This window comes from Rhea americana, unplaced genomic scaffold (genome assembly GCF_003343005.1).
Source record: "Rhea americana isolate MKP2758 unplaced genomic scaffold, rheAme1 scaffold_294, whole genome shotgun sequence".
Lineage (NCBI taxonomy): Eukaryota > Metazoa > Chordata > Aves > Rheiformes > Rheidae > Rhea > Rhea americana.
This window is the reverse complement of record NW_028186417.1, coordinates 83867-111483: the sequence shown is the minus strand read 5'-3', so window position 1 is coordinate 111483 and position 27617 is coordinate 83867. Positions and strand designations below refer to the sequence as shown.

Sequence of the window (27617 nt, the reverse complement as noted above, 5' to 3'; positions counted from 1 at the left end):
GAACATCTGTTTGTAATGTACTGTTCAGATTAGTACACTTCTAATCAGGTTTGCATCTTGTAGGAGACGATTGTTCTTCGCTTATATGAAAGCCAGGTGGAACATCTTTAATCATATAAGAAGATCCCAATCTTCAAGGAAATTTTCTATTCTGATGTTCTTTTTCTAGACATCCGATTATAAGAGGATGAATTCCCTTTTACAACTGCAGTAATTACATGCCTTCTGCTGGTTCATCACTTTAGGGTATTGCAGGGGTGGCAGAAGAGGGGCATAAGGGCTTTAAGCTTTCTTTGAATTGGTAACATACTGCCGCCATCATTTCAGAGCAATTTGCCACATGTCAGGCCCAAGGATTACCAGCATGTTTCAACTAAATCTGCACTATTTCTTTGACAACAGCCAGAGCAGCAGCTGCTGAATATTGCGGTGGATTTACACTGCTTGCCATCTTTATTTTCAAGAAGGGAAGAGGGGGGGAAAAAAAAAAGAAAGAAAAAAAGTGAAAACAAAACACTTCTGCCCAACAATGATTCYTTGGAAATGCTTTCAAATACATTAGACACTATATGTTGAAGCATTGGGTGGAGGGAGCACAGGGGAAAGGATGACCCCAGTTGTCCTAAATCTTTCCTGTAACAAAACAGAAAGCCCACCATCAGTACATTTCAGAGAGAAAAAGCATATCCCTGGCACAGCCTGCACATATTATTTACTCTTTTCAATTGAGTAATTTCAGATCCCTCTGTAAGTTAACTCATACCTAGAAAAGATCTAAAGAGAATCTCCATAAAGGAAAACATTCTGTACCTCCATCTGCCAAATCGTATCAGTGTCTGAAGGCCACAGGGAAGGAAGTGTTACTAAGTAACATCAGCAGTATTTTCAGTGAGCACAAAAACAACTGCAGAGGCATCCAAACCTGGAAGACTACGCATCAGTCGTATGAAGTTGCAAACTTAGGCATCTTCCAGAACACAGCTCAAGAACATGAAACGCTGTAGAAACGTGCATGATTGTATTTGATATTCAAGTGGAACATGACAAACAGTTGGTCCAAATCATCCTTTTGTTACTTCTGTTCCCATGTTTGGTATATCTTGCTACACGACAGCAAATTGAGTCCCATTTAAAACCTCTCCACACTGCACTGCAGTACAAGACTTCCAAAGCTGTGGGATAGAAACTAGTAACGGTTCAAAACCTTGTTTGGAACAGTATACAAAGAGAATAATCAGATGACTAGTCATTGACTGCATTTCTTCATGCCAAAAGAATGCAGTTTTCGGGTGCAAAGCGGTGAACAYGAGAGAAGCTAATGCAGCAGACTCTGTTCAGTGACGTGTTGTGTCCAGCTCTCCAGACGATTTCCACTGTACTGCTATTCGGCATTCAGTTGGCTGGTCTTCTGTCACGTCTGCACGGCTAAGGCTACTGAGTTACATACCACACCACAAAATTATATTTGCTCTTATTCCAAGACAGACACCTAGAAGACTCATTTAGAGATACTGCCAAGTCTTTGAGTGCTATAAAGATTGAAGTCAGAAGGAAGGCACTATAGAGCTAAATTTTCCTTTATCCCTGGTCTCTGCATCACAAAGATGCAAGCAGTGACTAGGGAAGGGTTACCTACATGTGTCGGGGAGGGAAAAAAAAGAAAAAAAAACAAACAGAACACAAATAGATCAAGAGGCAGCATGTCTACAGTACTCAAAATGAACTACACAAACGTTCAGCAGACCAGTTATACAGATGACCAGAACTAGAGCTTTATTCCAAAAAGAGTCAAGAGGCAGTTCACCAAGATCCTCTAGGGGAGCAAAAYGCCTGGCAGATAGCTTCAAGTCCTGCACTTGGAAGGAACTTCCAAGCCCAGGTTTCCCCAACATCTCTACTCCTTACGCAGTCCATCCGCACGATTTGAGCGCTACTTCTGACAATTAATTACTCCTCTGAATTCCAGCAGTAAAGCGAGGGAAGTGAAGTGAATCTAGCCCAGTTTAACCCCAGAAGAAATCTGCCAAAACAACCAGGAGATGTCAAGAGGCCACAGAATATAGCTCAGCAGCAAACCAATTGTATTCACAACATTCGTTACTTACAGAAGATGACAGAGAAGTTCTGTTCCTTTGTATTTCTGAAATACTGAACTTAAGATGTTGAGAAATGATGTTACAACCAGAGCCGGTTAAAACACACTGGAATAGAAAGTTTCCAGCTCCAAAATACTGACTATGGGAACCAATTTTTCACAGCAGCCACCCAGTGGCTCAGGCACTCAAGAACTTTAAGTTGTTTCCCATGTGCCAGGTGACAGTCCTAACTACTGCATTATGGCTATTCAGCACTTCCCTTTCTAGTAAGAAGTTTCAAGTGCTCGTTTCTAACAGGTCAAGTGTTAGAAGCCTTTCTCAAGCCAATTTTCTTTTCCAGCCATCTCAGGTTGTAACTCATTTCTATTTCCCCCACAAATATTCAGGCATAAAACACTGCATACAAAGAGCTTACAYGTGGTACTTCTAAAAGCATTGGTTTTAGCTAGATACAAACTGTGAGAAACACTATGTGTTTTTACACTGGTTTCCTACCAACTGCAATAAAAAGATCCTAACAGCTTTCCAGCTAATTTCTCGTAACAATACACCTTTTGCATAGCATGTCAAGTGACATACATGATGTTGCTGCTGCCTCTTCATTCCCACCTGAGAAGAATCAAGCAGAAACTCTAAAGGATGAGTAGCTTTTGTCCATCCAACACCAGGTCCTCCTTCAGCGGTGGCCTGCAGCGCACTGTCAGCTCCAGAGCGAGAATCCCTGAGGTTGGCCATTCCTGGAGCCCCATCGTCCTTTCCAGCCGCAATTATAAAATGCTCCCAATTGTAAGCTTAGTGTTTCCCTTGTCCTTGTGTCATCTTCACGAAGAAATGTAAACATACCTGATAGCAATTCTTTTGCTGGACTGCAAGCATCCTGTGGAAAGCTACCAAGTCAAGGGTGTTACATGACCTTTTGTATCTTGCCGCTATCCTGTATCACATGACAGAATAGTATTTAGTCAAGTGCTGTGTTCACCAGAGAAATCTTATGTCTCAGTGACAGAACAAATACTTCGAGCAACTCTACTCATAAATATTATTGTACATCAATTGTAGCTGAACCTGAACCCTACGTCACTCATTTAAAAAAGGAAAAAAAAAAAAAAAAAANAAAAAAAAAAAAAAAAAAAAAGCAGAAATGGACCACAGTACCAAGCCAGAAGCTATTAATATAGTAGAACACATCTTCAATTAGAACTGTTATTTTTTAGGCAAGTCCAATTTTCAAATTTTCAAAAAATAATGGATTGATAGCATTATTGACAAGTCAAAATTCAGTACTCAAATCTGGATGACTACTGATAAAATACTCAACATTTGCACTACAGATACTTTGCAATAAGGAAATGAAACTTACGCTCTAACTATATCAAGCCAGTCACTCACTAGAATTGCACTCAGAATACTAGACATACGTTCCACTTCCTATTGAGTCATCTTCCTTCCGATTCCTTCGGTAAGGCACACATGCAGTTTATTTCTGAATTCAGTGTTTTACAATTGCAAGGAACAAACCCAGAATGGCATCATGACACAGGAAAGGCGAGTACAACACGAAATCTGTATGTTAGGGACATTTGTCCAGTTTTTATTTGGAAGCCCTYGATCAGCAATAAAGTTTGTCTAAGTCAATGCGGTTCTCCCTTTCTCAGCTTGCTTACGATGCACAGTTACAAAAAATGTCCAAGAAAACTCTGTAGGGAAAACAAGCCAGCTTTTAAAGGATGTACTTTCAGACTTAAGTATTTGCTAAGTGTAACAGTTATCATAGAAATATCTTCCTTGAAATGAAGGAGATGCATGCACTTCCTTAAATTCCAATTATGAGCCAGTAGAACAAAAAGCTACTCGGAAGTCACAGCATTTTTTCAGCAAAACAGTTATTAATACAGCTTTCACACAACAATGAGATTTCAGCTAGTCCATTTTTCTCAGCCATAACTGAAGAACCCCCTCCTCCCTCAAAGAGGGGTTACAATACCTTGCATTTTTAAGAATGTCAACAATGAAAGCTCAGATTTCAAAATAACCAAAGCAAATTCCCATGCTGTAACATCGTGAGGCTATTAAGTTAGAACATATCTAAAAACAGCAGTTGAGCTTACACCTTTCAAAAGCCTCAGGTAARGAGAAAAGAAGAAACCCCTAGACACAAGGGTATCCATACTCCAAACGGCAGAGTAAGAAATCGACAGCCACCACTTCAGATTAAGGGTAACTATTGTTTATTTTGCGCACAAATTCGGGCTTACTTAGAAAAAGAAGTAGCCTTTTCATGAAGACAACAGGGTAAATCTTTCCAAATTTCCATGTATAGGGAAAATAAGCATTTTTCCACTTAGGAATTACTTTCACGTTCCATTGAACTATTTAAGAACAAGATGACAGAATAAGGTAATCTTGTCCTTACTGAGCGAGCAGAATAAAAAGAGCAACTAAGAACACGTTAATAGACTACGCAGAATTATTTCAAGTCTTCTTGACAACAGAAGAGAGCGCAAAGATATTTTTACAACAAATTGCCTTATAGAAAAAAGCAACATTAACTCTTCATCACATATAATACAAGAGCATTTGTGAGCATTAAACGCCCGTGAACGATCTCTAGGAATACGAGATGAAACCAAAAGGAAACATGGATGCTAAGTGAAGTTCACTCCACGCGATTTGTTTTAAGGCATATTATCTCAGCTTCTGAACTAGGTAAGAAAAGTTACATTAAGGCACTTTTATCTCAACACAGCTTCGTCAGGTGGCTAAGTGGCTCTGCGAGCAATCAAAGCTCTTAACATTTAACTGTCATCCAGGTTTTACCTTGCCTTAGGTACCAAAATTATGAATAAAGTACTTGTTCAGGGGAGTTTTAAAACTGACAATTAACAACAGTTAAGGACAATTGATGATGCAGTTTTCTATTTAAGTTCCTGAACAGAAGCTGTATTTTTACTCCATCCAAGTGAAAAATAGCAAAGTTGACCTAAAAAGCAATATGAGCACCCACCTCCAAGTTTACATGTTTCTTTTTTAATGTGTATATATATGCATATGTATACATCCCCCATACCTATGTATATACATACACATGTATATTATACACATACACCCATGCATACACATACTCTGTTTGCAATAAAATTATGCACTTAAAGACAGCGGCAGCTTACAGTCTTAACTTGGCTGGAGAACCAAACTAAATGAAGCAACGCGTTAGAAGCAGACTACAGGCAAGTAGCAACTTTTGGTCTTAACAAATAATTCTTCAGCTCTCTCCAAGTTCTAAATGAATGATTCAGACCACATTGATCTGATACATTTGCACTGTAAAGACCACATAGTTTGTGCATGGTACAAGTACCAGGGAGTGAATGCAAAGGTATTTTTCAATCGGAGATAATCAAACATTTACAAACTTCCCTCAACTCATCTGCTGTCACAAGGCATCCAGCACCTTTATCCTTCTTTGGTGATTTAATTGAACATATTTACTTCAATAGATACAGATATATGTACATATATATATACATATATGAGGTAGCTATGTTAYGGAGGTAACTTGCCTGGGTGAGAAATGAAAGGAACAGAACCAAAGGGATCTTCTGGAGGATTTTTCTGTGGAGCAGAGTACGGCTCCACATTCTTATCTGAAGATGTTGTCCTGTTCACCAGTCTGTCTGTAAAAAAAAATAAAATGAAACAGAACAAAAAATAAAATAAAATAAAAATGGCAGGTCTTACGCCAACGTAAAGATACGTAACTGTTTGTGGTGAGGGAGAGAGGTACCCTGGGTTATAATTTTAGGTTTATTTTAAAGGTATCCCTGTATCTCGAGTTGCGTGCCATTCGGCAAAAGTTTACCCACACAGACTTTTTGTTATTCCCTTTGTCTCACCAAAGGAAGCACGTGCTTCCTGACAGACTGCTTTAGATGAGAATACCTTTAACAGGTTATGTACCACATACGTGCTCCGTAATAAAAGTTATTCATCCTCTGTAGGCTGATGAGATTAACTCAGAGTCATTATCAAAAAAAAAAAAAAAAAGAGAGAGAGAGAGAGATGCATTTATCTTGTCCAAGTTTTGGCCAGCCTTGCCAACAAAACCATGGAAGTTAAGAATCACAGCAAAACTGCTAGGAACACTTTCTGTAATACAGCTCAGTAATTAGAAACCATCTGAGCATTGTAAAACACAAAGCAACGTAACATCTGTTTTGTAAGGTCTTTGCTCCTTAGCATACTGGACTAGTCTGTCAAGATGAGAAGTAAGTTTGACTCTCAAAAATTAAAAGGATGCAGTAAGATCCTACGAGCCAGATCAAGAGTACCAGCGTGACACGTTTTCTATCTTCAGTTACYAAATGCCCTACCCTCTATGCAGGGGAAATAACATTTGGCTTCGCCCTATCTTCATAGCAACCAGCTCTCTTCTGAACAACTTGCAGCACAATCTTCTTGACAATTAGCTGCTGCAGAGAGGCAGCTGAATTGTGCCCAAGTCACACATCAAGCCACTTGCACGTTTGCTGTTCAGTCTTCCAAAAGAGCAACCAGGAGGCTTCACTAAGGCAACCTTAACAGACTAGACAGCAAGCTAACCTACCTCAGACAGATACCTACCAACCTTGCATACAAAGCCCCAGAGTCCTGAAACTGAAGTTTCATAGACAACYGCTCTCTGCATATAGTGCCCATAACCTGAGTTGTCTTTATCTTACCTACAGTTAGACTAAAGAAAGAAATATAAGTGGGTTTTGTTCCATTATAGCCAGCCTCTACTTAAAACATAAGCGCTACTGGGGACTCTGTGTAGAAGATTAAGCAGTCATTACCACCTCAACATACATGCATTGAAATAAGTGGAGATTAACAGATTCAATCTTTTAAAAAAACAAACAAACAAAAAAATCCAAACCTACAGTGATAGAGCTGTGCAGAGTAAAATATAAGCTCAGATCCACAGAAGACTAGCCTCGAAAGTAGCCACGTGTTTTATAYTATTGGCTTTGAGCCTTGATGACCAACATCTGCAGAATACCCAAGACTAGTACTTATTTGTAACTACACTCATATCCCAYGTGGTTCTTTCTCTTCAGGGAGGAAGACTGGTTTTTGACAGTCTTGTGTGCGAAGAAATGCATTTAAGCTTCCATTTGCATTTCAACAAAAGCAGACTAAGCAAGGGAAGCTTCTCCCCTATTACCCCTGACATTCTGCTTCCAGAAGACAACCAGTTGGCTGACCGTTACACAATTTGTGGGTGGTTAGCCTCCAGAAAAGCTTCTAGAGGGGCAACAATCTGAATAACTATGGTTTAGGCCAATGAATTCATGCAAATGCCTGCAAATAAGACTATTTAAGCACAAACCTACAGAAGACATCAATACCTCTTAACCTGAGCACGACCTAGGGATGCGAAAATAAAGTGGATGGAAAGCAAAGTGGATGGAAATTCTAAACATGCAAGAGCCAAATTAGGCAACATGAGTAAATAAAAGGTTTCAACTCCTCCATGATACCTAGACATCTTCATAGTGGCATACATTTTATTTCTCAGGGAAATAAGGTCAAAGAATTGTCAGCTCAAGGCTGAGGCTCTTTAAAAGAATGAACCATTTTCCCCTTCTGATCCAGGCACAAGTTTCATTTGTCCACCTTGTCATGAGATACAATTCTCTTTACTGGACAGTGCTTTAGAGACAAAAGACAGCAACAGTTTCTCAATTATATCAGTGTAGTTATATTAGTGAATAATCACATGACTGCAGCCAAGATCACTACCAGAGATAGAAAGCTGTGCCATGTGGCACAGCTGCCTCTTGTATAGAAAGTTATAGCTTGTTTAAGCCCATGAGCAAAAAAAAAGCAGTAGTTTCCATTCCAGTAACTGACCCAACACTCTTCAGCAGACAGCTCTTGGGGTTTTCTCAAGTATGAGAAACACCCGTGCACAAGGAAAACCTAGTAAGACTAAAGCAGTTTCCTCCACAGATGACCAAGGTGGTTCCTTCACTCCGTGAAGGTGACAAGCACAGAGGTTTCTAGGCTTTGCACCCACAGGGAGCTTTGCAGAAGCACCAAATTGACTGTGGGCCTAACATGAATTTATCTGCAGTTCAGTGAGAAGGATGCTATAGTGTTTTTCCTGGTAGGAAAGCCACCTTATTTTCTTGTCTACAGGAGCTGACTAGAAACAAATTTCAAGCAACACTGTCAGAATCTGTGTCATTCGTGTGTTGCCTCTGTACCTTCAATCAGTAATAATATGAAGAGTCAAAAAAATTAGTCAGAGAAACAATACTGTACACAAGCCCAGGAACTCCATCTTATACCTATACAGGAAAGTCTACCACCAAGGTGCTCAGCCCACAACACTTCTTTCAACTGCATGTTACTTTTTACAGTGGCAATTTATAAAAATTCAAAAAAAAATCCACCTCACCCAGTGTACACAAGGTATCTTCCTGTTGTAGTAGTCAACTCCCTTTTTAAAGGGAAAGTAATCAATCATCACAGCAATACTCATCTGTAAGCACATTAGGACATTACGCTACTAAATGTCAGAAATGGATTAGCAGCACTAGCCTCACAAAAACAGTGATGACATCTTGATGCTCTAAAAATGGCTGTGTGTACTTAATTATTCATGTACTGTTATAATGAATACAACAACTTTAAAAATAAATTAAGTTTATGCAAAATGAATCAACTCAACAATACAAAGTGGGCTTTTGAAACCAGGAACAAAGGATTAACTTTTCTAATGATATTTCAGCACCAAGTAGCATAGCGAACAAACTTATATAATAATGCACATGAGCTATAAAGAGCAGGACAACCACTCAGTTTAGTAACACATAATCTAAATTTGTTCAAACCTCAATCGTAAGTTCTCTTTCCTCCAGATGGCAAAATCATTCACAGTAAACTCAGAAATTAAGCAGACTTGGTAGTAAAAAGCAGCTTTCTCTCACAAGAAATAATCTACTTCCACAGCAAAAATAAATAAATAAAAAATAATAATCTTTAAGATATATCTGATGAAATTCTAGAAAGTATTACACACTTGAACACAGTTTTATAGCTGTAATCCTTAACCGTACAATAAATCCCCCAATTTTTCTTTACTCCATAGAAGTCTGAGAAAGTATCAGTAGGCAAAATCACACATGAACATTTCTCCTCTGACTGCAGGAAAAGCATTACTGCATTTTGTATTACATATAAACAATCCTGCCACCTAGTGAAGTTTTGGTCAAGTCACAGTGATTTTGTCATGGGGAGCGGGGGGGGAGAGGCTTTCTCTGTACTTAAGTGGCTAAAACACCCATTGCTGGTAACTACTAAGCAGAACCATGCTGCTAYGTTTACTCTTCGCATAGAGCATACGAAGTTTATCATCACATCAAGCTCTTCTGTGCATTAAACTGTCTTTACTAAGAAATGAAGCAAAAGCTAAGAAATATCTGAGAAGATTTCTTCTTCTTCTTCAAAAAAAAAAAAGGTTAGACTATCTGAGCAGATGTAGTACAAAGACTGGATAATGAAGGAGTTATTAACTCTTCTTTCTGATAGACGTAGAGATAGCAGTTAGCAACATTTAGCTTCAAGTTATTCTTTCCTTGTCTTCAGCAATGCTAGTTCTTATCTGAAAAGCATCAGTGCACCTGAATGAATAGTAGAATGTAAAATATGGGCACGCGCATCAAAACCTACGAAGCCTAGTCTTCTACTGTACAGTGGATTTCTATGAAGTAAACGAGGCTAGAAAATACAGTTTGTTCTTTAGGATGTCATAACTGGGAGAAAACAACAGTTTCTGTGTCATTCAGCATTTCAGCATAAAAAATTAATTGCAATTGGAATGCAAAGGCTTTCTTGTCATGCTCTCCCTTTGGTGGGTGAGCTGCCACCATTAGGCAAGCAGCAGTTCTGGTCTCTAGACAATYTGTATAATGATCGTACTAATACACCGCTTTGTATTTTCCTAGTTCTGCATCAGGTACTCCATCACATCCAAGGACAATGCCAGAAGTTCTTGTAAGGAAGTGTGCAGAACGAAGTACGTGCAACCCAAAAAAATAAAAGCTGTAAAGCTTCCCATTCAGACAGCCTTATACAAAGCTCATTAGAGCCTACAAAGAAAAAGCCTCCTTCTTAAAACTACAGAGTAAAAGTAGCCATGTGTTAGTATTTTCTATTCTGTTAAGTTTAAAAAGTCACACTACGTAAGCAAGACTAGAAAAAGTTTYGTTGTTTTATTTCACTTTACACACAATCTCCTATTTTCCCAACTTACTTTAACTGTTATATTCTGCTAGTCAAGGCAGGCATGTTTTTTGCATAGCATCTTCCAGCCTTCTCATAATGCCACTTGAAGCATTTCCTCAGTTAACATTCTTCTCTGCATCTGTTCAAAACATATGGCTCCACCAAACCAAATTCACAAAACTTACCACAACCACGGGCAGCAATCCAAAAGTCAGCTGAAGATTCTGAAGATGAGTAGTGTTATCGTGACCCTTTCATTTAAACTAGTCTACTCCAGATTCAAGAGTACACAGTTTTAAAATTCTTCTAAGGCTTCACTTCCAAGTAGCAGGCTTAAGATAGTCAGTTCTACCACTGGAAAAAATACCCTCAATGCTTATTTTTCAGCCAGTACGACATCCGAGTCCCCGAAATGCTAGCAAGAACAGTTCTTCTATCTGTATTTGTGTAGGCTACATCTGCATCTCAACAATACAAGTCTTATTTGATCAGTGCAAGATACAAGTCAAAGCAATCGATTATTTTCTGATGGACAACACTAACACCCACCACATTCCTTAAGGATCAACAGGTAACGTGCACATCTTACTCAGCTAAACTTATACAACCAGAAATCCAGGAGGAAATAGATTCAGCTGAAAGCATTGGTTTCTTTCAATACTTGATATCAACTTCACTGAGTTTTTAACTTCAAGGAACTTGCTAAAAGTCACCTAAATATTTACAATCCCTATTTTAGACATTGTCACATCTTACACATCTTGCAAATAAATTTGATATTGACAAAACCAGTTTTAGGAAACAACATCTAACAAACACATGTTAAGCAATTAAGGAAAGCAGGTAATTCCAYAGGAAAAAAAAATCATGGAGAGAACTGACTTAAAGAGGAAGAAATTTTATTCAACTATTGCCATATCAGAACAATTAAGCAGCCCTTACATGTAGCCACTCAAAAAGGACATTACAAAACATTAACATAATGTAATAGACCAATTCTCTTTCAGGCATTTTCAAAGGGCTTAAGAGACCCAGAGAAAGTTCTGTTCTGGTGTGCAAGAAAAAAGCTGGAAAGGAATAAAGCAAGCAGCTAAACCCTCCCTCCTATGAGACAAAATACCGCTGCTGTTTACAACTTCTTGACAATCAAGATGACCAAAGTGGTATTTAAGAGCTAAGATATTGCCATTCCTGCAGTATTTGAGCCAGTAACTACCAGTTTTAGACAGTGAGTTCCCACAGCACACATTTTCAAAAAGGAGAAAAGGAAGAAGACGGGCCCAACTCTGCCCTCAAATGCTCAGAAAGATTTTTCTGTATATAGACTGCACAGCCCTTAGACAAGACAGCTGTTTGCACTGCTGAGTGACTACAAAGCCATTATTTACACTGTGAAGCAAAATAAGCCTTCAAGCGTCCCTTACTTGATCTTAGCAGGTCAAATTCTCTGTCCAGCAGCTCCTCCTCTGTCAACTTGGAAAAATTGTCCTCTCCAAATGGATTCCAGCCTGACATATCAGGTGGGTTATTGATGCTCTGCTTTGGGTAGTTGGAAATTGCCTCAGCATCAGCAATACCTGACCTGTAAAGCCAATTTATAGAACAAATAGATAAACACTACAGGATTGTCTGTTAGGGTGAAAGTTGATGCTGTACTTCATTATGTTAAAACACCATGTAAAAGTAATACACATGCATTAAGAGTTTATCCCAAATGCATCGGAGAGATAAATTAAAACAGATCACTTGGATCATACGGTTTGACCACATCTTTTCTGTACGCCATCACATTTTATGTTTTATTTTTCAATTTATTCTTTGCAGCCAAAACAACACCCTTCATCAAGGTTACCTGTAACAACAAAAACTGCATTGCATGTTTGTTCATTTCTGTACTACCATGACAGACAGTCTTAAGTCGTTCTTCTAAATACACTGGGAATTTTCATCTGTTATCCTTATTTGTGAATTATTTTTCCCTGGGTTACAACAGGCAGACACAGTAAGTGGCTTCATGTCCTACATCCATRGAACTGATAGAAATAACGAACTATGTGACATCACAGCATCTGCTTGTAAGAGCCTTACTTAAACAGATGCTAAGAAAATCTTTGTATAGATTTGGTTTTCCTTTCAAGCACATGGTGCTACCCCACAGAACTACAGACCCTCCCTACCGAGAGGAAGATAACCTGTAATAAAACGCGATGTGCTCTAGGTAGTAGGTCGTGAAAAGAGGAACTCATCATCCATTACTGTAAGACAAGCACTCATCTCCCTTGATTTATGAGATCACCCTTATGTATTGCAAATTGTTGCTAGCTTCAGCTCACTAACTGGGAGATAAAAGCAGGATCACCAAYTTTAGCTGAACAGTCATTTGAGAATCTGGAAATTTCCACATTTACTTCCAGTCTCGAATGATTCCTTCCCCAGATTATTTACAACTGAAGTACTCTGACTACAGACTCATCTAAAGTAGAAACGCTAAGTCTCAGAGACGGGGACAGAACTGCAAGACCACACACTGCCTGGGATTAGACTACTGCACTGGTGAGGCCAAGCCCAGGTGGTTACAGTAATGTACTAAGTCATACCAATCCAGCCTAGAGCAACAAAATATTTTGCTTTTTTACTCTTTCAGTATAGTGTAATGCAGAGGAGACTAAGAATTTCAGCAGCAGCTGAAATAYATACATCCTGTTATTAACTGAAAGCCTGTGTCAACACTGACTGCAGTGAGAACTGCAGCTTTCACAGAATGGCAAAGGGCTTCTCCTTAAATACAGTATAATATGCATCTACACATACACTAATCTAGTTCTGAGCACCAGTGAACTAGACAATACGTAGCCTTTTATTATTATTATTATTAACAAAAGAGGGTTCCTGCCCCCTCCTACGTGTCACCTTTTAGTGATGGTTCAGGGGAAAGCCATCATTCATTATACTTTACTAAACAAGGTTAAGTCCACAGGCCCCTGCAGAAGAGACCGTATCACTGATTAGACATACGGTAGATCAGTGATTATTGGGTGCCTAAGTTAGAACTTTTAGCAGATAAATCCCAACAATAAAGCCTCCCTTAAAGAAGGCTCCCCTGCAGATCAGACTGGAAAACACAAGTGGCATTTGAGATTACTTTCATATGCTCATTACCTCATTTAACACAGGTTACTAACAACCCAGAGCAAGGTGGTCAGCAATCAGTTTCCTGGACACTAAGAGAATAAACAAGAAAAAAGGGAAGGCAGGTTCTTTAAGAAATTGTGTCAGGTCTATCAGGTTTATCTGTTTAGAGTCAAGTGCCTCACTTTTTCAAAAATTAAAAAGTAAAATAAAATAAAATAAAAAAAACCCATTACCACTAAGCAGCAGCTTTATAATCATTTCAAGAAATTCCTTATTACTGAAGGAAGTACATAATTGCTGAAAAAAGAATCAGGAGTGGTCATTACAATTAGGAACCCCTGGGCACATTTGTGACAATACTTGCCTGCTTGCAGTATACGGAGAATCCACCACTGTTCCAACATGCACTGGAAGCGATGCAGGGTAGGAGATTAAGGCTGGTGAGAAGTCTTGTGGAGAAGTGATATATTCAGGAGATTGTGGCTGTTGTGACTGCTGTTGCTGCTGAGCAAGCATCTGCTGCTGTATGAGAGCCTGCTGATATTGCTGCACCTAAATAAGAAAACCAAGTTATTAAAACTCACATGGCCCAGTCTGAAGCTCTTCTGCTACGCAACTTCACAGGCCTTCCAGAAAAACACAGCAAGAGCGAAGAAAGCTTGGTAGCCTCAGCAGAAGCAAGAAGCCAGAACTGTCCAGTATGTAAGTGAAAAAACTGCTCTAGTAAGTCATTCACCGATACTGTTTCTCCTCTTGCAACATATTACTGCTTAAATTATTGCATGCTGAGCATGTGCCACAGCAACAGAAAGAAGCCTGTTTTTATCGGACACATTTCTTGGAAATTTAGAACTAAAGTTGCAGGACAGTTTCTCCTGGTTTTTGAAAAACAGATTATACAAATTATCTTTTTTACTTTACCCATCTCTTTAGGTAAGTGGAAGTTTCCACCATGGTGCAGAAGCAGCATGCAGCACGTAAGAATATTTACTCTTTAGCGAAACCACTARGAAATAACTACATGATGATAGAAGACTTAACTATTTCAAAAGAGTAGCATTAATAGCAGAAATGTTCTTGATGGTTCTTATGAGTCCTTAAAAAATAAAAGATTTMGCCAACGTAATACTTATTACTTCAACGCTTAATCATCAGCAAATGACAAAGTCTGCTTCCAAAAGTATTTCTTCTATTGTACCTTTCAGTGCAGTAACAACATTTGTGCTTTCAGCATGCCGTTAGACAAAGATTCCTCTGGGTTAGTCAGGGCTGCAACCATTATAATTCAGCCAGGCTCACACACATACCATTCCATTATAACATCCAACCTGAAATAACTGTTTTAAGAAATCCAGCAATGTAAAGGTGCCAACTGTACTGTTTTTCGATTTGCTTTTAATGCTTCCTTAAGACTTGGGGATTTTGTATGGGTTCCTCAGGCACCCTTCTAAATGCAACTACTGCATTATAAAGTTACACAAGCACACATGCAATAGGGCCTGGAACAGGAGCGGGAACTACTTGTATTTAGATAACTGAACTACTTAGTCATCTTGGACACATTTAAAGTAAAACTTAAATGCTGTTGTGCTTTCTGTCACTTCTTAGAACAAACAACATTTGTTGCTGTGGTCAAGGCTACTGGAAACCTTGAGCACCAAGCATCCCTCTAATTAGCACATAACTACTCAACATTGATTAGGACATACTCCGTTTAATTTATACAAATGCATAAGCCGACATGAGTTGTCTCGGCTGAGTTCAGGTCAACGTATTCCTCTCGTTTTTTTTGTTCCCATTAAATATTATTTCAGACAGAGAGCTTCTTAGTATTCACCGAGTCTTCTTTAGGTCATTACAATGGCTCAAACTCCTGTACGCTGCTACTTTGCAATGGACTTCTAAATATACCACTTATTTGACGATTGTACCATCTACGTTCCACTCTTGACATACCATAGCAGGATACTGAGATTGGGAAGGTTGCTGCTGGTACATAGATTGCATCAACAGCTGCTGTTGGACCATCTGCTGGTGCATTGCTTGTTGATACTATATTTGGGAAGAAAAACAAAATTCTTTAAGAAGTCATGATCCCCTCTCTTGAAATATATGGATATTTAGAAGAATCACTGGATAAAGCATCACCTCTGTGCCTCAATAGCATTTTTCAGTTAGGCCGCCTCATAAAGYATCAGCTCATTGTTCAGTCACTGCATTTTAACAACAGCGTGCCTGGAAGCTTTGCTGTGTTTGTTCCCCCAAAATGATCACCAGGCTGTTTAACAAAAGATTGTATCTACATATTCTGCACTGCCCTTTACAGTCACGTATTTTAATCACCCCAACTTTTATTATTATTTTCACAAGTACTGAGCCCCTTTGGGAAAAAAACCCAAACAGCCATGCTTTAAATAACAACACCGCCCAGCAGGGCAGGGCAGGGGCCGCAAACAAGAGCAACAATAGGCATGTTGGACAAAATCTGAAAGATTTCATTTGACCTAGCTCCTCTTCCATTCCATTTTCAAATAGTTATGCCATGGTAGAGCAACACRTAAATTAAGTTACTATGTTTGACAGCATGCAAGCTGGACAGCATTAGAATAGGTAGGATCCATGAAAAAATCCCAGCTGACTGAAGAATTACAAAAGGAAGCTCTTCATTGATCAAGAGAACAACTCCATTCAGATGGTGTAGTCTAAAACCATTTATTGCAAGCACAGCACTGTCATCTAGATCATTCTCAACATTTCTCTCAAGCATGCTTACTCAAATCCAAAACCTTTAGTTGGGCAAGACACAGCGCTGATTCAAAGTAAACTGGAGTTCAGGTTTAGGCTGCAAAAGTTAGACAGTGTAAAGGAAACAGCTTTCTAGGATAAATATTACAGTACATATGCAAAGGACAGAGGTGTAATCAAAGTTGAACAGAGAGAGGTGCAATGATCCCTTTCTCTCTCCCAATCAAGTGAAAGTAGTCCATAAAAGCAGAACCACCTAACTAGCATGAGTTTCCAAATGTTATTACTACACAAAACTTGCTGCTATTTTAGGAGCATCTCTAAAAAGCCTAACTTGTACCTGCTGCATATAAGCATCCTGAATTGCAGGCTGCTGTTGCTGGTGATGTAAATGGTGCAACTGCTGTAATCTCCAGTCCCCCTGCTGCAGTTGCTGAAGAACCCTRTTCTGCTGAGGATGGTGCTGACTGGTCCCTTGCGGTAATAACATTTCTTGGCCATTTCCAGGTCGGGCAATTCCTAGAGTGTTAAAAAGACACTATTAACGTTTGATTCCTGATGTTTAACAACGAAACTGCCCTGGCAGTTAGCCTCATTTTTAATCCTCAAGGTTAAATAATTTGTACATCACTTCCCAGTTTGAAAAGCGGTATAGTTGATAGATACTAAAATTTACTGTACATTTCATCTTCTCTGAAGATGCTTTGCAAGCTTATCAATCCACAATTTGTGCTTGCAGAATACAGGACGCTTCCTTGGCACATCCTCCCTTCCCCACCTCCACTTAAAAAAGGCATGAGCCAGAACACTATTGGTTCATACCTGTAATTCTTTAAACAGAAGACTGGATGAATTTATTCAGTCATTTTTGTAGCCTTTTAAGTCAGCAGTTATTAACACACAGTCTCTCTTGCACATATTCTAAAGTTCCCAGGCATGATCTGTTCCTTGTCACAGCAGGACAAGTTTTCCAAGTTGCATGTTATTTGGACACTATTCAGCAAAAATTGTTTACACCTGGGACACTAACATACTCTTTGGCCTTCTGATTGGAGACTTTCCTCATGCCATCCGTGAAGTTGTTCTTCAATGAATCAAAACCTCTGCTTACTAACGTAAAAAGAACCTAACCAAACCACCCCCAAGCACGCACACAACACGTAACAGGGCAGTATCTTCTCTTTTAAAGAGCACCACTGCCAGGTAACGGACTGCCAGTAACTTCCAACCCCTTTGCCTGACGCAAACATGACTAGCGTACAGCATGTCCTCGTTTTCGTTCCACCACAGGTTGAACAGCCCAGTTTCTCCCCCTCTAATATGAGGCAACAAGTATCTTAGTCCTCTGTACAAAGCCTCTCCTCCACATCTCTCCAAGTTAGGTGGGCTATCCTGTGTTTATAAGTAGGGTTTCCATTTGCCTAGCAGAAACAGAGGTGGTGAACAATCGTGCCCATCAGAGCTGACAGTTTAGCACCAAAGACAGGAATGTCAGTCGCTTAAACATTGTTAAGTCAGCATCTTCAGCACTAAGTCAGTACCCTCTGTTCCGCGGCTCCAGATTACATAAGTGCTTCCGGACATGGAGTGGCGCTAGTTCATCTGTTTTTTTTTTTTTTTTTTTTTTTGATCCTAAAAATTATACCCCTTACTGAAAATGCATTTCACACAATTGCATCTCCCTCTGTTTCCCTTCTGTTGTACAAAGGGTGCAATGTGAAACATACTGGTCAATCGTTAGAGGAGTGAAATTTTTATACGGTGTCACCCTACAAATGATAGGGACGTTTTATTGCTATCTTGTGATTTATTGATGCAAAGGAACACGTATTTTTCCTAAGATAAAGGAAAGTGTTTCTTGCTAAACTAGAAAGATAACTACTGCTAGTATATTACTTAGAAGTCAAAAATAAACAATGAAACTTCTCTTCCACAGTCCACAGAGGCAAAGTTACTTGAATTAAAACAGTATTAAGTGCACCCAAAAAAACCCTTCACTTCAATTCTTTGTTTAGTTTTTGCGGCACCTGGTCAAACTCACTATTGGTACATGTAGAGCCTTCCAGAAAAGATGAAAATTTCCTCTTTATCATATTCAAAAACACAGAGATGGAATTAAGACTAAGGTCAATCTTATTAGAACAAGAGAAAAATTCATAACGCATTTTAAGGATTGACCAAAACAATTGAAGACTTCAGTAAGTTACCTTTATGCCCACAATTACTAAATTCACCAGGAACTTGTACTTTGACTGGCGTTGCTGAACTCTGGATCGTCAGAACACTAGAAGTGGCAGTGCTTGAATTGGCCTTTGGTCTTTGTCGAGGTGCAATTGAGGTTTCTGTTGGTCCAACGGTGTCTGTTATTCTAAAAKGCAAAGTTTTCCACAGAAGAGGCTTCATTCAAAACGACTATTTTTTCTTCTTCTTCAAAGTAGACGGCATGTCTTAACAGCTCAATTCTACCTTAACCACATGCTACTCTACTTCTCAGTTGGATCTTAACACCTTAAAACCAGTTATCTAAAATTCACTCACCAGCCCTTCCAATCATAAGGAACATCACTGCTACAGAACACTGTAAAAAGGAGCTCTTTAACAGTCTTGTTCCCAAGGAGATCAAGGCATTAGAAGAAGATGAAATACCTCCCTGTACAAGTTTCCTGTAATTTGCAGTCATGAATACAAGTTGTGTGCAGAGCTTGAGTCAGTCATCCTGTGACTAGAAATATGATTACTGTTCACWCATACAGGAAATAAGGAGAAGTCTCATCTGTTAGGTCAAATCTTTTCTACTTTCCAAAGAGAGGTTCGGCCTCTAGCACTTACATAACCTGTCACTTCCTCAAACTGTTTGGGTCCTCCCTGAAATATTTCAGGGCAGTATAATATTCTGCCAGGCTAATAAAGATATTTGAAACCAAAGAACTACTTTGGAGCTTTCTTCCTATTTTCAGATTATACTCTAGGCAATTCTTAAAATCAGTAAACTACTAAAAAGCAGTAATTCACCATCAGAGCTATAGTACCCAACATCCTGTGTTAGTTACTACTATATTTATATTAAGACACTGTCTSCCTTAGCTTGCTGTAAACTTAGGCCATCAGGAAAATGTTATGTAGGACGAACTAATATCTTCCTAATATTGTCTGACAGATTTAGCTAGAGTTTAAAACATTCCACAGAGCCTATGCCTGCATATTAGCAATGGATGGCAGAGTCAGCAAAACCAGTAAAGTACCAGACCATGACACTACAGAAACATCCACACAGCCCAAAGCACATTTGGTGAGCCCACTCACTTGCTTCTCACTCACAAAAAGCTAATAAAGTCACTGTTAACATCTTCGGAGGAACATAATCTGCTTGCCTAACTTAGTGATCAGTCAGATGGTAGCACCTTTGAATAACATCCTGAAGAATAGTTCGTCCATAACACGCTATCCTGATCCCCCACTAAAATTTTTATTTCAAAACTTACTCATGACACTAAGAAAAAAAAGATCAATTACAGACTGCYAGCAATTAGCTTTTTCCATTATGAAATGGGAATCTTCATTTTCTCTTGATAAATTCTCAACACAATGAAATAAGCAATAGAATAGAACCCAAAGATAGACTTGGAGTATTTGCGGCTTACCTATTCTAATGACTTCTGCTGCAAAAAGCTTTTTATTAAACATATCAAAAAAAGGTTTCAGACAATGGGCCATTTAAAGAAATTAACCAAAAAAAACTGTAATCATACCCTTTGCTCACCTTGCTTTTATTTGGCTTTTTCTAGCAGCTGCCTCACTAGCTGTCATGGGTTCAGGAAGAGTTGAGGGGACAGGAGAATTCTTGGGAAAAATAAATTTGAATAAATTAAAAAAGCAAAATCCTGAAAGAAAGAAATCATTACAAATTGAAGAGAAATACTTGGACTCAAGTTATTCATATTACAAGGTTTTATGCAGAACTCAGTCACAAGGCTGTAAATTTTAAAAGGTTTTAGTATAACAGTTTTCCCATGCTCTGCTAAGAAAGTAATAGCAACCAGTACATTACTAGTCTGAAGCACTAGTATACCAAGTGCTTCATTTCATTTACACACTAACAACCAGTAACAATGAAGCAAGCAATTTCTTCTAAATATTTCTTTCCTAATTTGCTTATGATTGTATAGAAAAAAAAAAATTATCTTAGCCTTCAGTTTAAGGATTAAAACAAATCCTAGCTTTCAGATGAAGTGACAGTAGTTTATTTAACCCACTCAGCTCTTCACCGCAATGCAATATGCACAAAGCAGTATTTAAGCTCTATGGTCCTTCAATTTGCCACTACTGCAAAACACGGCCTAATCACACAAACATTTGTGGTCATCCCTATCCTTTAATCTCGGTTCTCTAGTGTAAGAAACTGACCCTGAAAGTAACTATAAACCAATCGGGCTCCTGCCTCATCATCTCTCACCCTGCCTTTGTGAGCTTTACCACACTCAAAAACATTTTTTTCACYGCTGCAGTCTGGAAGGGTAACTCCCAGCTCACTGACAGCACACAACAAAGTACAGGGATCAATGTAGAAGAGAAGCTTTAAAATGTCGAAGTCCTAACTTCTCCTGCTAGCTTTACAAAACTTGGAAGATTCAACTTACTACTTCCACCCCTATGGTCCCAATCACTCAGTGATAAATAATATTGGCAGCTAAAGCACTCAAAAGTCTCTCACTTACAGCWGTTATCACCACGGTACTAGAAGCCTTGACTCCTCCATCAATAAGCTATCCCCCTTCCTGCAGTGCTAAACCTCATCCTGAACGGCAGGCAGCACCAGTGAGGGAAGAGGTGAGACTAGCTCTCACAAACCATTCAAGATCAATAATCAGCAGGTCTGAGTGTCAAGTTTTGACAACGGCCAAGTGGAAAACAATGAATTCAAAGCCAAATACCAAGAGCATCCTCCGTCCTTTCAGTTCCATGAATGTTGCTAACTAATCCTAGCCTCAACCATAGTCCAAAATCCTCCTTTTCTCTGAAACAGCATGATCACCATGACTCCTAATAGTTTAGCAAAGTACCATCAACTCTCTCGACCCTGCCAGCACCTCTGACACCACGATTCAGAGAGCTTAGTAAAAGAAGGATCATACTGTAGTGCTCTCTGCCACCAGAACAGGCAGAAGTTACGGTCAGAGTATCATTTCAAACCACTCCTCCTCTATCCTTCAAATACCTATTTATAAGCCATGATCTGTCACAGGTTCTAATCTGCTGCTTCAACAATTCAAGAATCTCTCGATTTAACTTCATTTAACCAGCAGAAAATGGAGATTTGGGGGAAGCAGTGAGGGAAGAAAGGGAAAGGTTAGCTCAAATTCCACATGCAGAAGCTCCTTCAGTATAGTAAAGAAAGTACATCCAGATCCRCTCAAAAATTACGGCCAACAACAGTCAATTTTAAATAGTGCTTCTGAAGACTACCTAACCAGAACTACTCAAGAGTCTAGCAAAGAAAAAGACACTTTTGACAACTGAAAAATAAACTGCTGTCCAAGACAGGAGACTGGCGTAGACCCAAATGAGGACACTTATTTCTCACCTTGCTGTGAAATATGGTAGAGGGAGGGAGATAGGCACACACATTTTTCTTCCCTTCCAACCCCCCTGGCTCCCCCCCCCCAGGTTTGCAAGTTGTGCTAGGGAAGGCAAGCACAACCAGAGAAAACAAGAAGAAACTGAAACTAGGGTGTAGATTGCTGCTCTTACTGCTAGCACGATAGAGAAGTCATAAAAACCCARCTTGACGTCGTAAGACAACTCTAGGCACTTGTACACAGCTCTGCATGGCATAGGGCAAAAGGCAAAGCAAGCTAGGAATTCTTTCCCTATGCGAACAACCCAATAAACCGACAAATCTTCACGTCATTTGAATGACTCGATATTGCTGTCACAGTAAGGAATATAAYAAACCCCTCAATTTAGGAAATGTCAGACTCGCATATAAACTAAGGGTAGAAACACAGGCTAATCAAGAAACTATTGTTTTCCTTTGCAGTTCAGTAAAGTCCTTCCAATGTATTACTGTAACGGCGAAGGATGAGTACGAAAAAAAGGTTCATCCAGAATCAACAGAACTACTCTTTTGACACTTCACACAGTGACAACACTAAGCTTCCTACTGTCAGTAAGATAAATTTCTACAGCGTGATCTAGTGTTATAATAGAATCTAATTCTATAAGATTTAAGACACTAGTAAGGGTTAAAAGCACAGAGCAGGTTTCAYTACACATCAACATAATTCATGAACTTAAGCCCTCAAAATTAACTTTTTGTTTGGAAAGGTAAAATTTCATGAAGTCCAGTATCTGCACGAGATGTATTCTGTTCCATGTTTTAAAGACCAAGTTTTGAGAGGAAACAAAACTCTCTCACTTGATTTAGTGGACTCTTTTAACAGTGCTAAGACCAGTCTACAAAATCTACTAAAAAAATGGAGAAAATCAAGGACTACTTACATTAATATTGGACACTGGACAATCCTTTCTGGCAAGTTTAAAGGCAAAGTAAGATACTTGAAAGATATCGGGTCTCTGTTCTTGATCTGGTTCAAGCATATATCCTGCAAAAATTGGTAAGACTGGTTACTGCTTTTTGAAAGCATAACACCAGTTAAGCAGTGTGCTAAACGCAAAAACAAGGTAAAGCAGCTACTCTTGTCAACTGAGTTTACACYTGAAAGAATTATTACTACTGCTCTTCCTTTTTATGCTTTTTGTCAAGTCAAATACCTTATATAGTCAAATGCAACCAGTGAAGAGGTATCCTGTTTATTGTTACTCTTCTCAACTGTGAAAAGGACAGTTCAACTGAAGTACTAAGTCGTTACTTCAAACACAAACAGAACAATGCACTGCACTGGCATTTACTAAGGTTGATATCAAACTCAGTCAGCTAATGGTAGATGCACAGATATATCTGTTTTATTATTGACTTCAGACTARGGGTCTACATTATCTTCTATCTTGCATGTTTAATCTTCCACAGAAACTTATTTTTGTAAAAAAGCAGAAGAGCTAGTTGAATGGATAAAAGGACTTTTTCCAGACAAGGCATGGAACATGGAACGTCCCTCTCAAACATAATCTTCCCAGATAGAGACTACGAAATTCATGCAGGCAGAAATTCTCATTTAGAAGGATTAAGTTACCTTTTCTTTCCTTAAAAAATATGTTCGAGAACATAACCCTTGAAGACAAGTAGAAAAAAAAACCTTAAAATCAAATGTCTCCTATTATCTAGTGTTTTTCAAGCAAAAGTTACTCTATATTGTTTATAAAATGGAATTGCTCATACAATCGTGAAGTCTTGCCTAAGTGACAGCAGAGCCTAAACACACAGTAGATCTAAGAAATAATAATAATAAAAAAAGCAAAGTCTCCAAAAACTGTTCAGCTACAGAGAAATAAAAATTGCATAGGTTTTTCTTATTCTCTTTTTAAATAGGAAAAGCTGAGTTAAGTTTCCAGAACGGTACAGTACAGCCAGCTTGTAACAAAATTTCGAGACAAACCTGGAAGTTTTAACGTTAATATAAATGCTACACAAATGTTATGATTCCGCTAAAATCTATTACATCCAATACAGTTCCCACTAGGCTGTATTTTTAATGCATTTTTAAAAATAAAGCAGATTTCAATTAATATTGGCATTAAAATTAAGTAGAAACGGAGCACTTATGAGGTGACTCCAGCCACTTGATTCTGAAATCTTAGATTCAYGAGGTGGAAAAGGTTTGGCTTGCTACTGTTCCCCCCCCACCTTGTAGAACAGCTGAAAAAGCCAGCGCTCTCTGAAACACCTCTCATGACCAACTTTCATTCCAAATGAAAAGAAGGAAAGTTGACTTTTTGATATTCTTCCTCACCCACATGTATTCTGTGCCAAAAATAATGTTTATCTTTGCACAACAATTAGCTGAAACTTAATAAATCAGAGTTCATGATTATAAGGAAAAGGATTAAATCTGTACTAGTCCTGAAAAAAAAAAAAAAAMCACTGTCTCCATTCATGGAGAATAACATTTAATCGCTTGTAAAGTAGTGTTACATTTTGTCAGTTATTAAATATTCACACAAGTCTAGATAACTTACTTTTCAATTCTGAACATAAGCACTAAAAAGTGTTTTGGATTTGGTATTCATATTAGATAAAGCATGAACTGTGTGCTCTATACATTCAGAACTGAGAAATAAATTTAAAGAGCTCCTATTTCCTCAAGTTTTCATGTTGTGTCACATGTGTTCACTTTTTTGGAGTGAACTTGTCCCAAATTTGAAATAGATGCAACTGAAAATTCTGATTACTGCTGGAATATTACATCTGATATTCTGTATTCAAATGAAGATACAAGTCACTAGCCTGAGAACTCATTTTTCCCCCAGATTTTCTTCTGTACCCTCTATACTTGCAAACCTTTACCTGAGGCAATGCCCCACAGTTTTGATTGCACCCAGAACCTCTAGATTCATATTCTGCTATATACCCCAAAACTGCTGCAAAATCCTCTCTACTGTGATTCACCTTTCTACACCGAACTTGAACTTCAGGTTCATCTAACTAACCGTATCTGTCTAACTTGAAAAGCGAAACGAAACAAAAAAAATCCCCTATTTCCTGCCTGATATTGCATAAAATATATATACTTAAGAGCAACTATGCATAAATTAAAAGCTACCATTTTCATTCCTCTTCTTCCCTGGTGCTTAAGATGACCTGTGACAGAAAAAGCAAACCAAGAAGCAACCAAAAGGTTGCGGGGTATTTTTTTGTTTGCCTTTTTTTAAAAAAAAAAAAGCCAAAAAACAAACAAAAAAAACAAAAAACAAACAAAACTTCAGGAGTTTTCTTCTGAAAGAAGAGGTATAAAAGGTACAAATTAATTTGCCAGGTCTTCGAAATGTTCTATTCTACTTCGGTTTTCATGTTATCAGCTGATGACCCAGCTTACAAGGGTTGATTTTAAAGGACTTTGTGCTTCAGCCAACAGGCCCACTTCTGGAGCAGTTTCCCAAAAGCATTCTCTTCRTTTTTGAAATCCCCCTGCAGGCCAACACCTCCATTCTGCACCCCGTTCTCTGGTGGGCACAGGGATAAGCAGGCCTCTCTTCCAGGGCAAGAGCAAGAGGTCCACAGGAGATGAGAGTCAGGAGTAACTCCCGCTGCTCACTGAACAACCCAGCCCCTCTGCACTATTTATTCAAGTCACTTCTCCGTACCAACAGGGTCTTGAGAATTTTATTTCATTTCTGAAACAAATAGTTCAGTTCTGTGCAAATACTTACTTATCAAACAATGCATATTATGAGTATATCGAGAATTGTCCGGAACGGTAAAACTTCCGTCACAAATAGCTACTTGACTCTCTCCAAAGGGAAGTGAAAAGAAACAAAGTTTATACAGCAAGCAGCCAAGTGCCTGTATTAAAAAAAAAAAAAAAAGGAATAAAAAAAGGCACTGTGAAAGGATGAAAATAAACCACTAAACAATAACAAAGCGCCAACAAGAAACAAACGGCATCCTAGCTCTGGCTGACACTTGCACTGGTATGTAGCAGCCACATGATCAAGCGTTCTGCTGACGCGATAAGCCGGTATAGAAAGCGGTGCTACAAAAGCTCTTCTTCCCACTGACTCATACGTTCAACCACAAGTAACTACTAAAACTAAAAAAGCTGCATGTGTGTACTCACATGACCCAGAGATACTACAAGTGTTTTTGCTGAATTTAGGCTAATTACTTCACTGTGATGGCTTTTAAGTACATCACCTACTAACTTGGCCTTACCTTATCACGCTGCCCACATGCTGCCATGAGAAACCACTGACAACTACCAAGCAGTAATTAGAGCCAAGAGAAAGGAAAAGGCCTAAACAATTACTCAACTCAAAATATTCATCACAAATGGCATTCACTTTACATGGGAAAGACGGTGAAACCTCCCTCTGTTTGGGAGACTCTGCCACATACAGCTTCTCTCATCATTTCAGAGAAATAGTTTTMCCATTAGTCAATGTGGCTTTTAACCTTTTCTTACTCTTAATGAAAGCTCCACAATTCATATCTCATTTTTTTACTTACCCAGATATCAGCCTTGGTAGTAATTGGTTTCCCTCCATACAGGTTTATCATTTCAGGAGCTCTGTATGATAGCGTTGTATACCTAACGGTACATAAAAGAGGAAACAAATAAAAAGCTTGCCTCGGGACCAAAGGCACCTTTTCTAGTGTCCATTCACATCTAAGTTTCTGGTATTCTTCCAGAACTTTCTCACACCACTTAAGTCACTTATTGCAATCCCTTCTAAGGGCAAAGAGAATATCTRTAGTAGCTACATAACATTGATTATTCAGGATAATGATTTTTAGGTCAGCTAAAATTCACTCTTAAAAATATCTCCCCGGGACGAGTATTTTTCTAACTTAGCATCCCTCTGCTTATATACTTCAATTACCAAATAGTCACATGAAACACCTGAGTATTCCACCTCATACTGAAATATACAGTAGGCACATGTCAAATAATTACGTCTCAAAAAGTATTTCAAAACCTGTAGTCAAGAGTATTTTTATAGCTGAAAGAAGTGACATACGACATTATAACTTGAAAAAGGTCTGTGTTTATTCCCCTGCAATAGTTAGCATGAAAGGGCAAAAACAACCCAGTGTGTTTATTGMTGAAGCATTGTTAAAGTTAAAATAATTTTCTGATCAATCTTGGAAGAAAGGACACAGAGAATTTCATCAGTAAGACCATACGTGGACTTATTTTAACAATTAAGAATTGCTGTCCCTTTCATCTCAGACACTCAGCATGCTCTATTAGAATAGCACAATTTAAAATACCAGACTCCCAAAACCAGACGCTCACCATGGGTATATTGCAAACTGCTTGATTTTCAAACTCCATGCTATTTTAAATGCCTTATTCTACTCAAGAGTTTCAGCTTTGCAAAAACTATCTCTGAATAAATGGGAAAATCTCCATTAACAAACAGTTTTGCTATTCTGCCTCACTCATTCCAGTATTTATCCAACTACTAAGTTATAACTCACGTTAAGATATGCGCACATTTCTGCTTATTGGGGTGCAGAAGATCAGTGAGTAATACACAGACTTTCTGAGAGCACATTCAGTGCTTCTACAAAGTCACTTGAAAGTAAAGCAAACTTACTTTTTAATTTCTTCCTCAACCAAATTAACACCATCTTTTTGAGGATTTAGAAATTTGTTAGTGGCACTGCCRAAATCACAGAGAACGTAGTTTCCACTATCGTTTAACAATATATTCTCCACCTTCGAAGAAAATCAACAGAGAAACAGTAACATTAGA

The 27617-nt window shown here is 38.6% G+C and overlaps 1 protein-coding gene across 2 annotated transcripts in view; it reads right to left on the bottom strand.

Annotated features, from left to right (window-relative positions):
- BMP2K (BMP2 inducible kinase) overlaps window positions 1-27617 on the bottom strand; it is a 68158-nt gene that overhangs the window by 13126 nt on the left and 27415 nt on the right. The window contains exons 5-15 of one of the 2 annotated variants that reach the window (XM_085309233.1): window positions 27459-27580; window positions 26365-26446; window positions 25569-25701; window positions 22743-22846; window positions 20005-20084; window positions 18452-18612; window positions 16585-16763; window positions 15456-15551; window positions 13864-14051; window positions 11792-11949; window positions 5657-5770 (exon numbers count right to left, since the gene is read on the bottom strand). In XM_085309233.1, the coding sequence (XP_085165359.1) occupies window positions 5657-5770; window positions 11792-11949; window positions 13864-14051; window positions 15456-15551; window positions 16585-16763; window positions 18452-18612; window positions 20005-20084; window positions 22743-22846; window positions 25569-25701; window positions 26365-26446; window positions 27459-27580 (1417 nt within the window). The remainder of the gene's footprint in view (window positions 1-5656; window positions 5771-11791; window positions 11950-13863; window positions 14052-15455; window positions 15552-16584; window positions 16764-18451; window positions 18613-20004; window positions 20085-22742; window positions 22847-25568; window positions 25702-26364; window positions 26447-27458; window positions 27581-27617) is intronic. The other variant, XM_085309234.1, reaches the window with a different exon arrangement.